Here is a 17305-nt window from a genome sequence, read left to right on the forward strand (position 1 = left end):
TAACGGTGACTCTTTGGCTGATTAGTTTTGTTTTGATGATTTTTTTTTTGCTCAGTAAATACACATGCAAGTTCCATGCTAAATTTATTGTCATATTGATCCAATCATATATGCATACGTTAGGTAGGTGACCAAAAATTAATATGTTTTACGGTGTGACCGTTGGGGCGAGCGCAGAAGGAGTCACACATCTGTCATCATTGTTAAATGCAACCCGTGGACTTACCCAAACCAAAAAACTTTGGCTTTGTCTCGAAAACTTTTACCACCGCAAGGAACCGGAAGATATCAAACTTTTATTCCAATGGTCCCTTCCTAGGTTTATACACTTAAACAAAAAACTACCACTGAGCATTAATAAAATGTTAAACAGACTTATTAAAATATTTTGATAAACACAAAGCCGGTTTTTTTAAATTTTTTATCTCTTCTTTACCTTTTAATAATGATCATTAAAATCAATAAATTGTGTGTCTGTGTTATTTCTCATTTTGTTCCTTGTTGTTACCGGTGTTTTAGTTTTCCTCTGTGACATCAATTTTGTTTTTAATCTTTTTAATTTTTGTACGCTATACGTTGTAGACATGTTCCCTCCCCCTTTTTTTAGTGTGTGATATCCAATATTATTGAAAGGTTTGACCACATATGTTGCATATAACAAATACATGTAGATATTTTAACAGTTTAATTTTTTTCTTTTATTTATTCATTACAAAATGACGTGGCTACACGTAGATCTAATAATGATTAGACTTTTCTTTTTTAATAAGTTTTTGTCACCTACCTAACGTATACAATGATTGGATCAATATGACAATAAATTTAGCATGGAACTTGCATGTGTATTTACTGAGCAAAAAAAAATCATTAAAACAAAACTAATCAGCCAAAGAGTCACCGTTAATAGTGAGCGCAGTATCAGTATTAACGGTGACTCCCTACTGTGTACTTCCTACACGTTACATTCAGTACAGATGCTTGATCCACCTCTAAATGTATCGCGGGAATATAAACGCCAGATCACTGTGACGTCATACTTAACTTTTTGCGCTCGACAGTTTTCGTAAATTGTCGGACAAATTCGGGGAAGGAAATGACGTCATAGGTACAGTTTTTTACGTAAGCATATGTGTTGTTTACTTTAATGTTTTTAAAAGGATTTTTTATTGTTAGATGAAAGTGTTGTATGCGATTTACAGGTAAGAATTTTCCTTAGAAACGCTTCCTGTTCCGCCAAGTTGCTATGCACCGCAAAGGATCACTGGGATAGTAGAACGTTTTCACGTGGCCTCATAAAATTTTCTTTGAACAATGTGCAGATTTCAACTCGAATTTCCTCCGTTCGTACACGTTGTCTATGGAGCTCGCTACGCGAGCGGCGCTTCGCGCCGCCTCGCTGCGCTCGCTATTAAGAGAGAAAAGTCTAATCATTATTAGATCTACGTGCAGCCACGTCATTTTGTAATGGATAGATAAACTGTTAAAATATCTACCGGTACATGTATTTGTTATATAGTTGCATATGTGGTCAAATAATATTGGATATCACACACTAAGAAAGGGGTGAGGGCACATGTCTACAACGCTTATAAAGCGTACAAAAATTAAAAAGATTTAAAATAAAATTAATGTCACTAAGGAAAATAATTAAAACACGGGTTACAACAAGGAACAAAATGAGAATAACAGACAAAATTTATTTTTACTGATTTTAATGATCATTATTAAAAGGTAAAGAAAAGATAAAACATAACTGTATCTACATAAAAAAAAAACGGCGTTGTGTTTATCAAAATATTTTAATACAATGTAAGTCTGTTTAACATTTTATTAATGCTCAGTGGTAGTTTGTTTAAGTGTATAAGACTAGGACGGGGCCATTGGAATAAAAGTTTGATAATTTCGGGTTCCTTGCGGTGGTAATTTAAGTTTTCGAGACAAAGCCAAAGTTTTTTGGTTAGGGCAAGTCCACGGGTTGCATTTAACAATGATGACAGATGTGTGGTTCCTTCTGCGCTCGCCCCAACGGTCACACCGTAAAACATATTAGCGAGCGCAGCGAGGCGGCGCGAAGCGCCGCTCGCGTAGCGAGCTCCATAGACAACGTGTACGAACGGAGGAAATTCGAGTTGAAATCTGCACATTGTTCAAAGAAAATTTTATGAGGCCACGTGAAAACGTTCTACTATCCCAGTGATCCTTTGCGGTGCATAGCAACATGGTGGAACAGGAATCGTTTCTGAGGAAAATTCTTACCTGTAAATCGCATACATCATTTGCATTTAACAATAAATAATCCTTTTAAAAACATTAAAGTAAACAAAACATATGCTTACGTAAAAACTGTACCTATGACGTCATTTCCTTCCCCGAATTTGTCCGACAATTTACGAAAACTGTCGAGCGCAAAAAGTTAAGTATGACGTCACAGTGATCTCGCGTTTTATATTCCCGCGATACATTTAGAGGTGGATCAAGCATCTGTACTGAATGTAACGTGTAGGAAGTACTCAGTAGGGAGTCACCAATACTGATACTTCGCTCGCTATTAACAGTCACTCTTTGGCTGATTAGTTTTGTTTTGATGATTTTGTTTTTGCTCAGTAAATACACATGCAAGTTCCATGCTAAATTTATTGTCATATTGATCCAATCATTGTATACGTTAGGTAGGTGACAAAAAATTATTAAAAAAGAAAAGTCTAATCGTTATTAGATCTACGTGTAGCTACGTCATTTTGAAATGAATAGATAAAAGAAAAAAATTAAACTGTTAAAATATCTACATGTATTTGTTATAGTTGCATATGTGCATGGTCAATGCAAACCTTTCAATAATATTGGATATCACACACTAAAAAGAGGGGGAGGGCACATATGTCTACAACGCTTATATAGCGTACAAAAATTAAAAAGATTAAAAACAAAATTGATGTCACAGAGGAAAATAATTAAAACACCGGTAACAACAAGGAACAAAATGAGAAATAACACAGACACACAATTTATTGATTTTAATGATCATTATTAAAAGGTAAAGAAAAGATAAAAAAAAATTAAAAAACCGGCTTTGTGTTTATCAAAATATTTTAATAAGTCTGTTTAACATTTTATTAATGCTCAGTGGTAGTTTTTTGTTTAAGTGTATAAGCCTAGGAAGGGACCATTGGAATAAAAGTTTGATATCTCCCGGTTCCTTGCGGTGGTAAAAGTTTTCGACACAAAGCCAAAGTTTGTTGGTTTAGTTAAGTCCACGGGTTACATTTAACAATGATGACAAATGTATGGCTCCTTCTGCGCTCGCCCCAACGGTCACACCGTAAAACATATTATATTTGTAAAACTCTATATCCCTGTACGGATCCGGACATTATTTCGAAAGGTTCATTCTATTCCCACTGGACATCAAACCCGTGGCTAGCGACGACGCAGGCGTACTGTATGTTCAAAACCGATTAATTACCTTAAATTCTTACTTTAAAAAAATATCTTATTTCAATCTCTTTTGATTTTGTATATTTATTCTAGGCGATCTTTCAAAAAAAGTTTTGTTAATCTTTAACAGTTTATGCGATGGTAAAAAATTATGATGTAAAATGGCCTATAATTTATTATATGTAGGCTAATGCCATGGATAGCGGTTCAACATGTTTAATATACAGTAGTTGGCCATAAGTATGTTCCCAAAATGGTCGACGTTCGCGTAGATCTCGTCATCGCCTGAAGTTTTTTGACTAACTACTTCTAACAACAAAGAAAAAATGACTAGGCAAACATATATATTACTTTGTATTATATCCTAGGATATGAAATATTCTTGCAATTTTCCTCGTTTAACGATGTAAAGGCTCACAATCAATATAAAGTGAGACTACTCGAAATGTCAACTACAACTTTTTCTAGGTCACGGAAAATTCGGATTTCGTCTTTTTACCTTTGTAACTGTATTATTAGCATTTTTCACATAATTCCAATGATGTTAATGTCTGAACAGTATGTAAGCCAAAGTATGTGTTGATGCTGTCATTCTGCTCTGTTTAATTGGGACTATAGAAGTCTTGTTATCTTTTTCTAACACACTATTGGCGATTTGTGAATTGACGAACAATTACTTATGAAAAGCAGTCTACTTACAGTTTTATTCATCACATTATATTTTGGTCTTGCTGTAAATCAAGCTGTTTGATTTTTGAAAGCATGTTTTTGGTTGGTTCTGGGGACTTTGAAATGGGATTCAGTCATCTCGTGGTTACCTAATCTTACAACTTTCAGATCGAGTTACGATTTTACCATTATTCCGGTCTTCCGTATTTTTAAACTTTACATAACAGTTTCGGCTGTTTATTCCGTTGATCCTTCCAGTTTAATTTATGTATAAATCCCAAATCTGACATCTGTATTACGACTTGTTTCTGTCTTCCCATACGTTTTTTGTCGTTCGTCGCCATGTTGTTGTGCAGACGATAAATGTTTACCAAAGGGGAATAACTCCAAAATTAAACTCGGCAAAAGAAGAAAAAAAGTCGGAGAATCAAAGGGCACATTTTTTAAATCTGGCCATCAAAAAAAAATGCTTTATTTCCTTTTAAAATGTACCTTACAGAAAAAAAAATGTTACGGCGGCCATTTTGGGAACATACTTATGGCCAACTACTGTAAGTTCTGACATGTTTAATTGGTTTGCCTATTTCATATTTGAGCGCTTTAAGACATTTTGATATAGTCTGGTGCGATAAATGACGGATTTATTGTAAAGAAACGTTCTTATTCGTCTTTGTCTTCTTCTAAACAAAATAAGATTCCGTAACTATCCGTAAAAGGGATTTCAGTTTGTTTCCATGACACGCTAAAGCGCGTCTTTTAAAATGGCGAAAAAATCGTTTCCTGTGGCTACATGGCATCATTAAAAATTGATGCCCCCATCTGTCCGGTTATTTTTCTATCAATGCATTTAAACCCTACATTTTAGTCAACATTTTTACATAAGAAAATATGTAGATGTCCAAGCGGATCGCCGACTTCCGATTTGTTGTACGACAAGTCATAACATGTCCAGTGCGTCCGTCTTACCGTCTTCTCCCGATCTCGGCTGCTTGCCAAGGGTACCTGACGTAATGCCTGAAGTCAGAATTTAATTTTAGGCACGACGATGGATTCCTGAGTAAGTAGCCATTAAAACTGTCGTATATTCTTTTGTTCAATTACACCAAAAAGTTTATTAGGGCGATTATCACATGATCGTGTTTTGAAAGTTTATAACCGAGGTATGCTTGCACAATGACAAATGTGTTTGGCTTACTGAATTTAGAATAGATTAGATGTCATTGAACAAAATCATAATAGTTTCAGAGCAAAGACGAAACTTTACAACTAGGCTGACTATTTTCAGTATTTTGTTCATTCTACTGTGTATAGTATAGTATAAAAATGATTTGGCAAAAATATATTTATTGTCTTTAGGCTACATTTATTTTGTATGGATTAATTTTATATATTTCAGATTCATTGTTGCATTCAAAGTTAAAGCAATGGGGACATTGTATGAATGTCTGAAAGAAGCAAGGCTAGAAAAATATTATGAAATATTTCGAATCAATGGAATAACTCGCTCAGAAGCTTTGGCAAGACTTGACCCAGCAGATTGCGATGCTATCGGGGTCACTTCTCCCCAAGATCGTAGACGGCTGATCGACCTTATAGAAATCATCAAATCTGTGAATGACGCAGACCCACTGTATATTTCATCAGCACCACGACAGAGTCCTGTGACAAACAAGAAAACACCGCTAAAACGGAACCGTGCCCCAGGGAGTGGGGGTGGGGATTACACCGGTCAGAGATTGACCCCAACAAACAATGTACGGGTGGTGGAGAGGTCTCGCTCTTCACCCTCCCAGGCACAGGCACTGGGGTTCTCTAGCAGTGACGAAGAATCTGAGGCAGATTCATCCGATCAATCCGATTATGAACCAGCCTCCAAACATCTAAATCCTGCCTCTCCTGTCGTTAGAAAGAGAGCCAAAAACCGGCGTGTGAAACAGACTGGTTATAACTATGGAGTGCCAACAAATGTTAGCTCCTCTGTCAGAAGTTCAAGATCATCTTCAGCTAAACATGGGGGTGGGGATGAAAAAATAAAAGTTTGTGTTCGTAAAAGACCTTTGAATAAAAAGGAGATAAAGTGTGGTGAGTCGGACATTGTGGCAGCAGTCAGCACCACCACGCTAGTGGTCAATGAACCGAAAGTGGCAGTGGATCTGACCCCACACACACTACAGGTCAGTTATTAAATCCGACCCAAGAGCTGTTGCATGTAACTAACTACTGACAAAAGTTCATTCTCATCAAATGTTTATATAATAGGTGGTTCAAGATTAACTAATTAACTATTCGTATTTATATATGTATTTAAATGGTGTGGTAACTATATGTTGAACAAAACTTCATTTTCACTCAAAGTCTATGGCTGTTTATTAATTTTTTCATTACGTATATCCAACTACAGCTTGAAAAGAATTTTAACTTTTTCAAAAATAACAATATTTCAATTGAAACCATATGTTTTAGAACACACCATAACCCTAGCCATTTTTGCTTGAAAATCATTAAGCAATGAAAAGCTGTAATATATATATTCTGACAATATTATAACTTTTTTTTTATTCAAACTCATTTTCTGCTTGTACAGAAACCTTTTTTTTCATCCTGAAAATCAAATTTTGTTCATTTTTGTTTTAGCATGAATTCATTTTTGATGAAGTGTTTGATGAAGCCTGCAGCAATGAAGATGTGTACATTCGTGCGGCCAGGCCTCTTATCAACTGTATATTTGAAGGGTAAGCAAAGGGAAAAGTTATACATATATATATATATATATATATACATATTGTTGTGAATTGAATTAACATTTTCTTAAACATCATCAGTGGTGGTAGTGATGAACTAGTAACCCTTGTATATTTCCTGTAGAGGAAGTGCGACCTGTTTTGCGTATGGACAGACGGGAGCGGGTAAGACGCATACTATGATTGGCTCACGGGAGGTGCCGGGCCTGTACCTGCTGGCATCACATGACATCTTCTCCATCATAGAGTCCGGGAGATATGGGCAGGGTATTCGTGTCTGGGTCAGCTATTTTGAAATTTACTGTGGAAACCTGTATGACCTCCTGAACAAAAGAAATAGGTAAATATAAGAATTTATTTAGTAAAATGTATGTTTTTTAAATTTTCTCAGGAAAACTGCATAAAAAAGACATTTTTTGTTTTGATATTTTATTCTCCTTGTTTTTTTAACTGACTTTTAACATTGAGATGTTGTATATTAGTTTCCTTTCAATACTGTATACAGGGAAATAATCGCCCCCATTTATTTTTCCCCCTTTCATCCTTTTTGTCAGCAGGCATTTTAAGACTGGGCAAATTCCAAAATCTCAAATTATCTTAAAAGTTTCTTTAAACACAACTGTGTCTTGGGGAATTCAAGATGGATGGAAACTGCAAGTGTAGAAAAATCAGCGATAGTACAACTGAGCTCAGACTTAAACCTTCAGAATTTCCTAACACACTGGGATGTGCTTGTGTTAAGTTTTTAAAAAGTATCTCCTCAATCTAACCCTAGAAGCAGCAAATCAAATGACATTTTCACCCCTAATGTATGTAAAATATATTACCCCTTTCTTAAATTTGGCATACCACAATTGTTTGATGGTTAAGTAGCTTGCTGTTTTTAATTAGCTTTGTTTTACATGTGCCGCCTGATATGAATGAAGAATTGGAACTACCAGTACATAAAAGAGGGGCGACAACTTCTCAGTATTTATTATTGTGAGTTTTCTATAAAACAGACTCCATGCTCGTGAGGATGGTTCCCACAAAGTGTGCATTGCCGGTCTGACAGAAACCGAGGCCACGGACGTCCAGTCTCTACTGCAGGTAAGACCGGAGACCATGAAGGGTTTAGTGATGACCATCTGATAGATGTTTAGGACCTTATCAGCATGCTACACAAAGCTGTGTGCTCCCCACGCTGAATCACTTATTTTCTAACAGAAAACCTAAAATATTTACTTTTGTAATAGAACTAAGATGCAGATATATTTTACTTTAGGATGCTGATCAGGTTTATCTTCATTGATTCCTGTTTTTCTCAGTTACAAAAAATTACCAACAGAACTTACAATTCTCTATGTTCATAGGGAATATATTGACAAAATCCTGCATATAATGTGTAAATGAATTGCTCCTTTTCCTGTAGATTTTGGAATATGGTAATTCTGTTCGGAGTAAAGGAGCAACTGGAGTAAATCCGGACTCATCTCGCTCCCACGCCATTCTCCAGCTGGAAGTCAGAAACACAAATGACAAAAAACTTGGACGGTAATAAGCCCTCTTAAATTGTCTTTTAAAATGGTTTGTTTATGGATCAGATAGAATAATGCAGCAAAAATACTGTACATAAAAGCATTATACAATTCATATTATGAATTTTATCTGTTTGAGACATGTACAAACAAGCATCTTGAGTGATCAAGATGCTGCACCAGCCATTGTGTGGCTCAGATCTTTACTGGAGTTATCACTCTTGTACTGTCCAACACAAAAGCCTTAGGAATTGTCTTGTCACAGAACTTGTGATTAAAGGATTGAAACTGTTTATTTTAAATAAATCAAAGTTGTGTTGATATTTGGTTGATTTTTGTGCGTGGTGATTTCAGACGGAGAACATTCAGTGGTTCTCCAGAACTCGATCATCATGGCAGAAACTGATTCCTGTTCCTGTGTTTTGTTTTGATAGAATGTCTTTCATTGACCTGGCGGGTAGTGAACGAGCTTCTGATGTGACTGACACAGACAAACAAACTCGCATGGAGGGAGCCGAAATTAACCAAAGCCTCCTGGCGGTAGGTCCATAGTAAATTCCTAAATCCAAGTCACATATCAGAAAACTGTTACTGGTATATTCATATTGATAAGAATTTCAAAGTCTTTATTTTGATTTTTTTTCTAAATTGTTCATCCATTTTCCTCTGTTAACATGTACTTGTGAGAAAATTAACAGGAAATCTAAAACATCCTATATTTACACATTCAGCTGAAGGAGTGTATTCGCTCCATTGACCAGGAGAGTAAACACAAGCCGTTCCGCCAGAGCAAGCTAACCCACATCCTGAAGGATTCCTTTGTGGGGAATTCCCGTACCTGTATGATCGCTAATATCTCCCCCATCCAGTCCTCATGTGAACACACACTCAACACTCTCAGATACGCTGACAGGTAAAGCCTGCGTGTTCAATCAATCAATATTAGTGATATACATAACTAAAGGAGGTAACTTCTGAATGCTCTATTGAAAGTGATATATTGTAAATTCTACAGAGTTCAAAGTAAAATCATGAATGTCTTGCATGAATTGGATGGAAGAGTTACATTGAGCAGTGTCTTGTATGAAAACAGAATTATTCTAACCACCTCTTTGTTCATAAACTGATGAATATATAATGCAACCAACTATCCGCACATGAATTTCATTTCATTTGAAAAGAGCATTCATTCCAATTTCACTGGAAATTTCACATGAAATTCACTTCACATGATTTTTCACAAGAATTTTTCCCACAAAATATGTCACATGCACTTAAGTTGAAATTTACTTTTCATGAAATTCACATTTTATTTTCTCATGTGATACATTTTGTCATGTTAAAATGCCAGTGCTCTCTTGTGAATTTTATGTGAGGTATGATTTTCTATACATGTATGTTTGCTATTCTCTGTTCTTTACATGTAACTAAAGAATAAGTGTAATACTGTATACTATTTTCCCATTCATTGACTGCTATGTGTCTGTTGTCTCCAGGGTGAAGGAACTACGACGTGAATCCTCCTCAGGGATGAGAGCCAGCACAGCCAGTAACATCCTAATGAACATCCCACTGACAGCGCCATCTGTGTTCCAGCCTGGAAACATCCTGTGTTCCTCCACCCCTATCAAACCCAAAGCAACCAGACACTCCGTGGCCCGGGCATCCATGCAGGATCTCCATCTGGATCCCAATGAAACCCCAATCAAGGGTCACGGGGTCAAGAGGAAGACCAAGCCTGCGTCTGCCTCCTCCTCAACCTCCTCTGTCACCAAACCTCAGATCCGAAAGCCTAGTGCTACTGTGGCTAGTCGCCTGTCAGTGGTCAGGCACACACCCCCACCCCAGGAGACAATGAGGGTCAACCCCCAGCAACAGCGCCCTCTTGAGGACAGTGACTCCAATCACACTGACTCAGACTCCTGTAATGTCAGCGAGAAACGAAATGTGAAACCAACCAAAGACATTCATGTGATAAAATCTACAGACACAGAAAATGATTTCCCTACGACTGATTTCAATAATGAGGTGGAACTGAATGACTTAAACAGAACAGGAGGACAAAATGGTCCTCCTGTTGGTGATGTTCTACAGAGTGTGCCCTCGGTGAAAAATGCTAGAGTTCATTTGTCTTCCTCCGGTCACCCTTTACCTGTCATTGAGAACCAAGAATATTCAAATCCTAGCGCTGGTCGTTCGTCCAAACACAGGGGGGCCTCACCTCAGAGGGGGACCTCACCACAAAGGGGGACCTCACCTCAGAGGGGAAACTCTCCCCAAGGTCCATCACGCCCTAGTCCTCCCGTCCTCAGAAAGAAGATTTACACAGATCCTTCTACTCAGTCCTCATCCAACATGGCTACAGAGGCAAGTCAAAGAAATCCAGTCAGGAACTTACCCTTGAACAATAACTTTATGACAAACACCAACAATAACGTCCCTAGGGTGTCTGAGGTGTCTCAGAATAACTCAGGAAGGACTGAGAATTCTGGGAAACCTGTGCTAAGACATTCCCCTGTATCGCTGGAAAGTTTTGCTGATGATCTGTTGTTTGATGGGGGTCCTGGTCCCTCCTCTCCGTCACAGAGAACACCTAGAACCCCCGGCACTGGGGATATGAACTCCTTGGTGTTGGGCCTCAGTAGGGGGAACAGCGTTCAACTGAAGACCCCACAGGACCCCTCTGTGGACCCCGTTCTGCCTGCTGTCATGACAGCAAAGAGTAGTGACTTGACAACATTTTCACAAAGGTCTCCTGGCAGATTTGGAAGATATAACCCGAATCCCCCTCCCCCTCCATTTTCCCTGGCCCTGGTAAACCCAACAGAATCTCAACCCCGAATACTACGTACTCCGCCCCCCTGTCAACCTGAGGTTCAGGATGGGGTAGAGTACTACACTCCTCCCCGCCAGTATAGGGACAGGGATACCCCTCCCACTCAGCAGAATCGGAACTCAAGCCCGTATCAGAGGTACGATGAACGAAGAGTTCCAACCCCAAAGGAAACTCCTCCCCAGGAAAGGAGGAAGCTAGATGGCAGAGGTACGCCTGGGTCTGAAGATGGGTACCAGTCATATGACAATTCGGGCAACAACGAGGTCGAGTTCACTCAAAACGGTCAGTATACTGGATCTAATATTGAACATGATGTGGATGATGGACATAATGTAGACAGGAGGAATTCAGGACAGATGGACAGTGAGAAAAGAGATGGACAGTTTGTAGATTTTTACAACGGACAAGAGAAGCCCTCATTGGTTGAGGTGGACCCCCTCTCCACCAATGACTGGTACAGCACCCCTGCTAACCTCGCAGTACACATCTACTCCTCAGTCCAAAAGTCGACCTCCAACCTAGACTATCACCTTCACCCCGCCACGGTGCAGACTAAACCGGACCACGAGATGCCAGAGAAACCTTTGGAGGCTGACAAGGACATAAATGACAAGTTTGATACAGGTCTCAGTGAGTTTCTACCCATTCAGAAAAGATCTGGTTACTATGATGATAAACCTGCTACATCAAGGAAAGATGTGGCCTCCAGATTGCGGTCTGTATTTTTTAAAGATGCCTCAGATAGACCACAGCAGCCATCAACTACCGTCCCTAGTCCTGTTTATAAATCTAACGTGTCCTCATCGAGTGACTACAGAGAAGCAACATCTACACACACCACGGCCAGGCAAGACAACACACAGACCAAACACAGGGGGACGGACGACAGGAGTGGAGCCGACACCTCGGGAAGCAGTCAGAGTTCCTCCAACAGATTCAATAGCTCTGCTATCAAAACAGAGAAGCTGGAGGGAGGGGGTAGGACAGGCTCAGCCTTTCTCCCCATTCACCCCCAGCCAGTGACCAGCACCCCAGTCACCAAACACCTGGTTGACCCAGGGACCAAGGGTAAGCCTGTCCCCCAGGACTCGGACCAGGAGCCCGGGCAGGCAGAGGAAGATAGTCCCCAGACAGACAACAGGTAATAAATGGTCCTCACACAAAGAACTGATTATGAACCTATACATACAGGCACTGTAGAATATCTGTAATAGAAAAGTCACCTTCAGCGAAGGTGCTCTACTCGTGTTACATCTTAGCCTATAGAAAAGTCACTGTGAAAGTATGTTGAGATGTTTTAGTTTGGGTCAAGGATAGATTTCATTTATAAAAAAAAAAAGGGGGTGACAGCATTAACATTGTTTTGCAGCAAAGCTTATATAGTGACATTTAAGGCATTTAAATTGGACAAATTCAAGGGGAAGGGGATCATCAACAACTAATTCTTGTCATCTCATTTTTCGTTTATCATTTCAGGCAGATGATTATTTCTGCCCATGAGGAACAGTTAGCAACAATTACCTCCCTTTGTAAACAGGAAATGAAGCTGTTGCTTGGGGCCAAGGCAGGGCAAAGAGTGAGTACAAGGGCAGATAATTCTGGAGCAAACTGACATACTGTAAATTCCTAATTAAACGCGTGGAATTAATATCCGCGTAAAATCGCGAGAAGCCCATCACACGAATTTTAAAATCTCACTTTTAATTTTCAAACATATGTAAACTACATGAAACTATGATAAAATTTTGGCATTCGCGATTTTATGTTCTGGCGATTTGATGGAAAACCATTGAATTGCAGAATTAAGTACTCGCGTAAAATAAGGAATCTACAGTATTTGGAATACAAATGATGATAAAACATTTTAGTTATTAAACGCTTGTAAATAAATGATTGGAGATTGTGTTAAGAGCAAAAGAAAAGAACACATGTACAGTAAAGCTTGATTAAAGACTTAAATTATAGCAAAGTCCTAGACACATCAGAATTTACCTTGCTTTATCCTAATTTGTCAAATCCATATAATGAATTCGTTATTATAGGGATTTTGCAGTAGTAAGAATATTTTCTTCACATTGCTCATGGACGTATTAGAATGATATGAAATACCTACTTGGAATTGTCAGATTGTAAATTGAAAGATTTGTGTAGATTAAAAGAATGAAAGTGAATTAAATATTGTTAAACTTTTTAAAAAAATCTGTTATTAGAAATAAATTTATTATTCTTCAGCACCAAAAAATTCAATTTTTTGATCCATAGATATTTTATATCCTAGTTAGTTATAAAATGATATTTGAAATGGTAATTTTTAAGAATTTTGATAGGAACCACATAAAAAATTTAATATATTTGTGAATTCACTACATTTTCGTACTAAAAGAGTTTTACTGCATGCAAGTAATGAGGAAGTTGTTGATTTATCAGGGATATTGACCATAAATTGTACGTTGACAACTTCCAGTGAACGAGATCAGGGTGAAGGGAACTGTATTTGACCGAGAAATGATACGGCTCTCTGTGATCGGAGTTTGATTTTTCTATTGACTTCTGAAAGCTTGACATTTTAATGATCTGTCTATCCCCACTTCCTTTTACTTACTATCGAGTGGATATTGGACGAGATCTCTCATGTCATGCACAGAGGAAAGCCGCAATTATCGTGGGATTAGACATATTGTCCATTTCTCTCAATCCATTAATTTCATAATCATAATCACACAGTGGACATGTTTATAGTGATAGTTATGAGAGATTTCACATAAAAAAGGCATTTTTATCACTTATGTGGGTACAGGAATTCAAGTTTGCCTTGTGGAATCAAGGCTACAGCTTCAGTGTCTGGTAGGCTAGTACACCATCGGTCATGCTGTTACATTAAAGTCAAAGAATTCAAAACTATCTATGAGGCCTGGTGTATCTTTTCTCATTTCTTACATCTTTTGTCTACTCTATTTTAGATTCTTTGGTTTAAATACTGAATGTCGCGTCCAAATCAGACAGTCTGGCTGACCTCTTGACATGCATACTGGTTTTACCTCAAATTGTGTTCAAGGATCTGACACTTTTGTGATAGACTAATCCACCATTTTTATGTAAATAGAATTTACTGTTATCTTCAGACAATGGAATGTATAACCAAATCAAAACATTGTTTTAGACTAAGATTTTGCCAGATTTTATAAGTACAATTCAGTATTCATGTAAGTCTCATCTTAAGAGCTAGGCAATGGTCATTTCTACTCATCATTCGTTAATTGTAAACCTATCTTGTTCATGTTCCTTGATGAGAATGAACTAAAAAATTTTAGTGTGCATACATGTATATGCCTTTTTGCCTCACTTTTGCAAATTTTCCCAAAACGATTTCATTAGCGTGTGGAGTGTCTTAACTATGATTACCTAATGGTCATAAAAACTTTTCTCAGTTTTCTTTTCTTCTAAAAAATTGATTTAACAAAATTCCTGAACATAGCCCTCGCACCCTCCCCCCCCCCCCCCCCCCCCCGGCCCGGAAAACAACCCCACCCCCCCCCCCACCCCCCAGAAAAAAATTCCTGGATCCACGCATGTACTATATAGTTTTTTGAAAGAGGAACTCTTGTATGGTTTTTTTTTTTTCACCAAATATAGGGGATGGTCATTGTTTTAATAATTTTGACTTTAGAAATTAATATTTGACAGATCTTTTAATATTGTGATATTTTTAAAGATTTACTCATTTTTTGACAATGTGTGGTATCTTTAACTTTGCAGTGAACATATTTTTTGTAGAATGACAGCGAGTACATTAGAAAAATCAGCCACATTTTGACTCAGAAACTCAAGGCCATTCAGATCCTACAAGACAAGATAGAACACTACCAGTCATCGACCGTCTCTTACTGAGAACGAGGCTCCAGGACTGGTCCAGGATCACCCACTTACAGCTCGTCTATAGGCTCGTCTGTGATTGTTTAAAACACGGGACAGTGACGTGTACTTTACTGCAGTGCCGTAGAACATTTATTAAATTTCTGAAATGTTTCATGAGCGTATTTGCAGAAGAAATATATCCATTGTGATTGTAATATTATCGTAATTCCGTCCAACAATTTCATAAAACATAGTATTTCTAATGGGAGAAGTTTTTTTTAATTTTTGTAATGAGCATCTGAGGAATTGACGTTTTCTTCCGTCATAAATCTGCAAGCTCCTACAAATAAATTGGGAGAAGTCAAGAAGAGGTCTAAACTCACAGCTGTACACTCTCCACAGGCAGCCAACCAACTTCCTCTTTTTTTCTGAAACAAATGATGAGCCACACGGAAATGTGTTTTGATATTGAAAATAATGCAGTGAAATTGTAATCAATATTTACGGCTCGTCAACTGCTACATGCTGACATTTGATCACAGTCACAGTAGCTAGTCTAGTAGATGAAACCCGCCCTATCATTTACATGACAATGTATTAACGAGGATGGAAAAAGGGAATATTTGTATTTTTTTTTTACCTAAAGATGGTCATTTGGTCAGACCATTTTCGGATGTTTTTCAGTTGCTTAACTTTTGAAAGCTCACTCATCGGTCTTTACATGTACCAGACGGGAAGTGAACTTCATTAGTGTCCATACTGCTTCCTGTAAAACATACCGGGAACGCCCCTACTGGACTGAATGTCGCGTTCTGGAAATGTTTCTTCTTACGAGAAGCCTTATTATACTAGTTCACTATATGGTGGTAATGGGGGGGGGGGGGGGGGGGTTGTCACACTGTACTGAGCTAGATATGATAAGGTCAAATGTATACAAGTGGACTTGCTCCAGTCACCTGACTTCGTTCATAAAAATATATATATTAAAATATATGGTGAGCCACATAATCATATATTAGAACCATTTTAACACGAGCTTGGGCTTTGGGTAGTTGTGTCAAACAGCAATGTGACGTAAGCTTGTCTATTTCATTGTAGGCCACTCAGTCATGGCTCTTTCAAATCAACAAGATTTGTCTGGCTTTTGATCTAGATCTACGCAATTTGTGTATATTTCATGTGAAACCAGCGTCATTCTTGACTTTTTTTATGCAAGAAAAAGATAGTTACATCCATCCGAAAGTCCAAGGTCTTGTTAAAATGGTTCTAGCACTTAGTAAAGCTTTTTAAGTGTGTAGACCAATATTTTGGAGAAAGGGTTTATTTTCTTTTGTATCTGGTCACGTGATATAATCGCGTTTGGATGGTCTCCGTTTCATACAGTGTTCCTTGTTACGTTAATTACATTGTTTAGTTTTGTGTTAATGAAATTTATTTATAATATATAACTTTATTTATTTACATTTGTCAATATCTCAGTATTTCATGAGAAGAAATTAAATAATGACAATTTTGTATGAATTTGTTAATTATTTTTGCCGTGATTTATTTACCATAGTTTTATTTTGATTTATTATGCTACTGATATCTTATTGGTTTAGACACAATTTATAATTCGTTTTATTATACTTTCATGTTAAATACTGAACTCTGATTGGTTGAGACGCAGTTCATAATCCGTTCTATTACCCTCAGCGTTAGCAACGCACTTTGCAACGGGTAACATTAAAGATTGTTACATGCGCGAAAATTATGCGCGTACGGTTTGCCGTAGAATTTACGTTATTCCTATGTAAAAGCATTTAAGTTCTCTTTAAAATTAAGACATTCAGTATAACAAAATAAATAGTGCCTGTTTGGTAGGATAACAGTTGAAATTGACACCCCGAGAAAACCATTGTCAACCGACGCTTCGCGGAGATTGACAATGGTTTTCTCGGGGTGTCAATTTCAACTGTTACCCTCCCAAAAAGGCACTATTTATATACTATTACTCTCAGCGTTAGCAACAGACTTGGCAGTTAGCAACTGGTAGCACTATATACATTTTTAAGAAAATTTTACTGCTATTATATAGGAATAACGTGAATTCTACAAAGAACCGTACGCGCATAATTTTCGCGCATGTAACAATTTGTTATGTTACCCGTTGCTAAGTGCGTTGCTAACGCTGAGGGTAATAGAACGGATTATGAACTGCGTCTCAACCAATCAGATTTCAGTATTTAACATGAAAGTATAACAAAAAAAAT

General features: G+C 37.7%; 1 protein-coding gene across 1 annotated transcript; it reads left to right on the forward strand.

The window, feature by feature from the left end:
- Positions 1–4847: 4847 nt before the first annotated feature.
- On the forward strand, positions 4848–16568 carry LOC128176645 (kinesin-like protein KIF24). The gene is made up of 11 exons (XM_052843112.1): positions 4848–5161; positions 5501–6278; positions 6739–6836; positions 6970–7185; positions 7847–7934; positions 8257–8378; positions 8797–8902; positions 9094–9275; positions 9859–12339; positions 12675–12774; positions 14973–16568. The coding sequence occupies exons 2-11, from the start codon at positions 5529–5531 to the stop codon at positions 15084–15086; spliced, it is 4257 nt and encodes a 1418-aa protein (XP_052699072.1). The 5' UTR covers positions 4848–5161; positions 5501–5528; the 3' UTR covers positions 15087–16568.
- The last annotated feature ends 737 nt before the right edge of the window (positions 16569–17305 follow it).

The sequence above is a fragment of the Crassostrea angulata genome, chromosome 3, assembly GCF_025612915.1.
Source record: "Crassostrea angulata isolate pt1a10 chromosome 3, ASM2561291v2, whole genome shotgun sequence".
NCBI classification, from domain to species: Eukaryota; Metazoa; Mollusca; class Bivalvia; order Ostreida; family Ostreidae; genus Magallana; species Magallana angulata.

Bases quoted from the DNA above. Each gene is read 5' to 3' on its own strand.
- LOC128176645 (XM_052843112.1), top strand. From the start codon at position 5,529: ATGGGGACATTGTATGAATGTCTGAAAGAAGCAAGGCTAGAAAAATAT. The intron at 7,186-7,846 runs GTAAATATAAGA...TCTATAAAACAG, and splicing joins CTCCTGAACAAAAGAAATAG to ACTCCATGCTCGTGAGGATG. The intron at 12,775-14,972 runs GTGAGTACAAGG...TATTTTTTGTAG, and splicing joins GGGCCAAGGCAGGGCAAAGA to AATGACAGCGAGTACATTAG.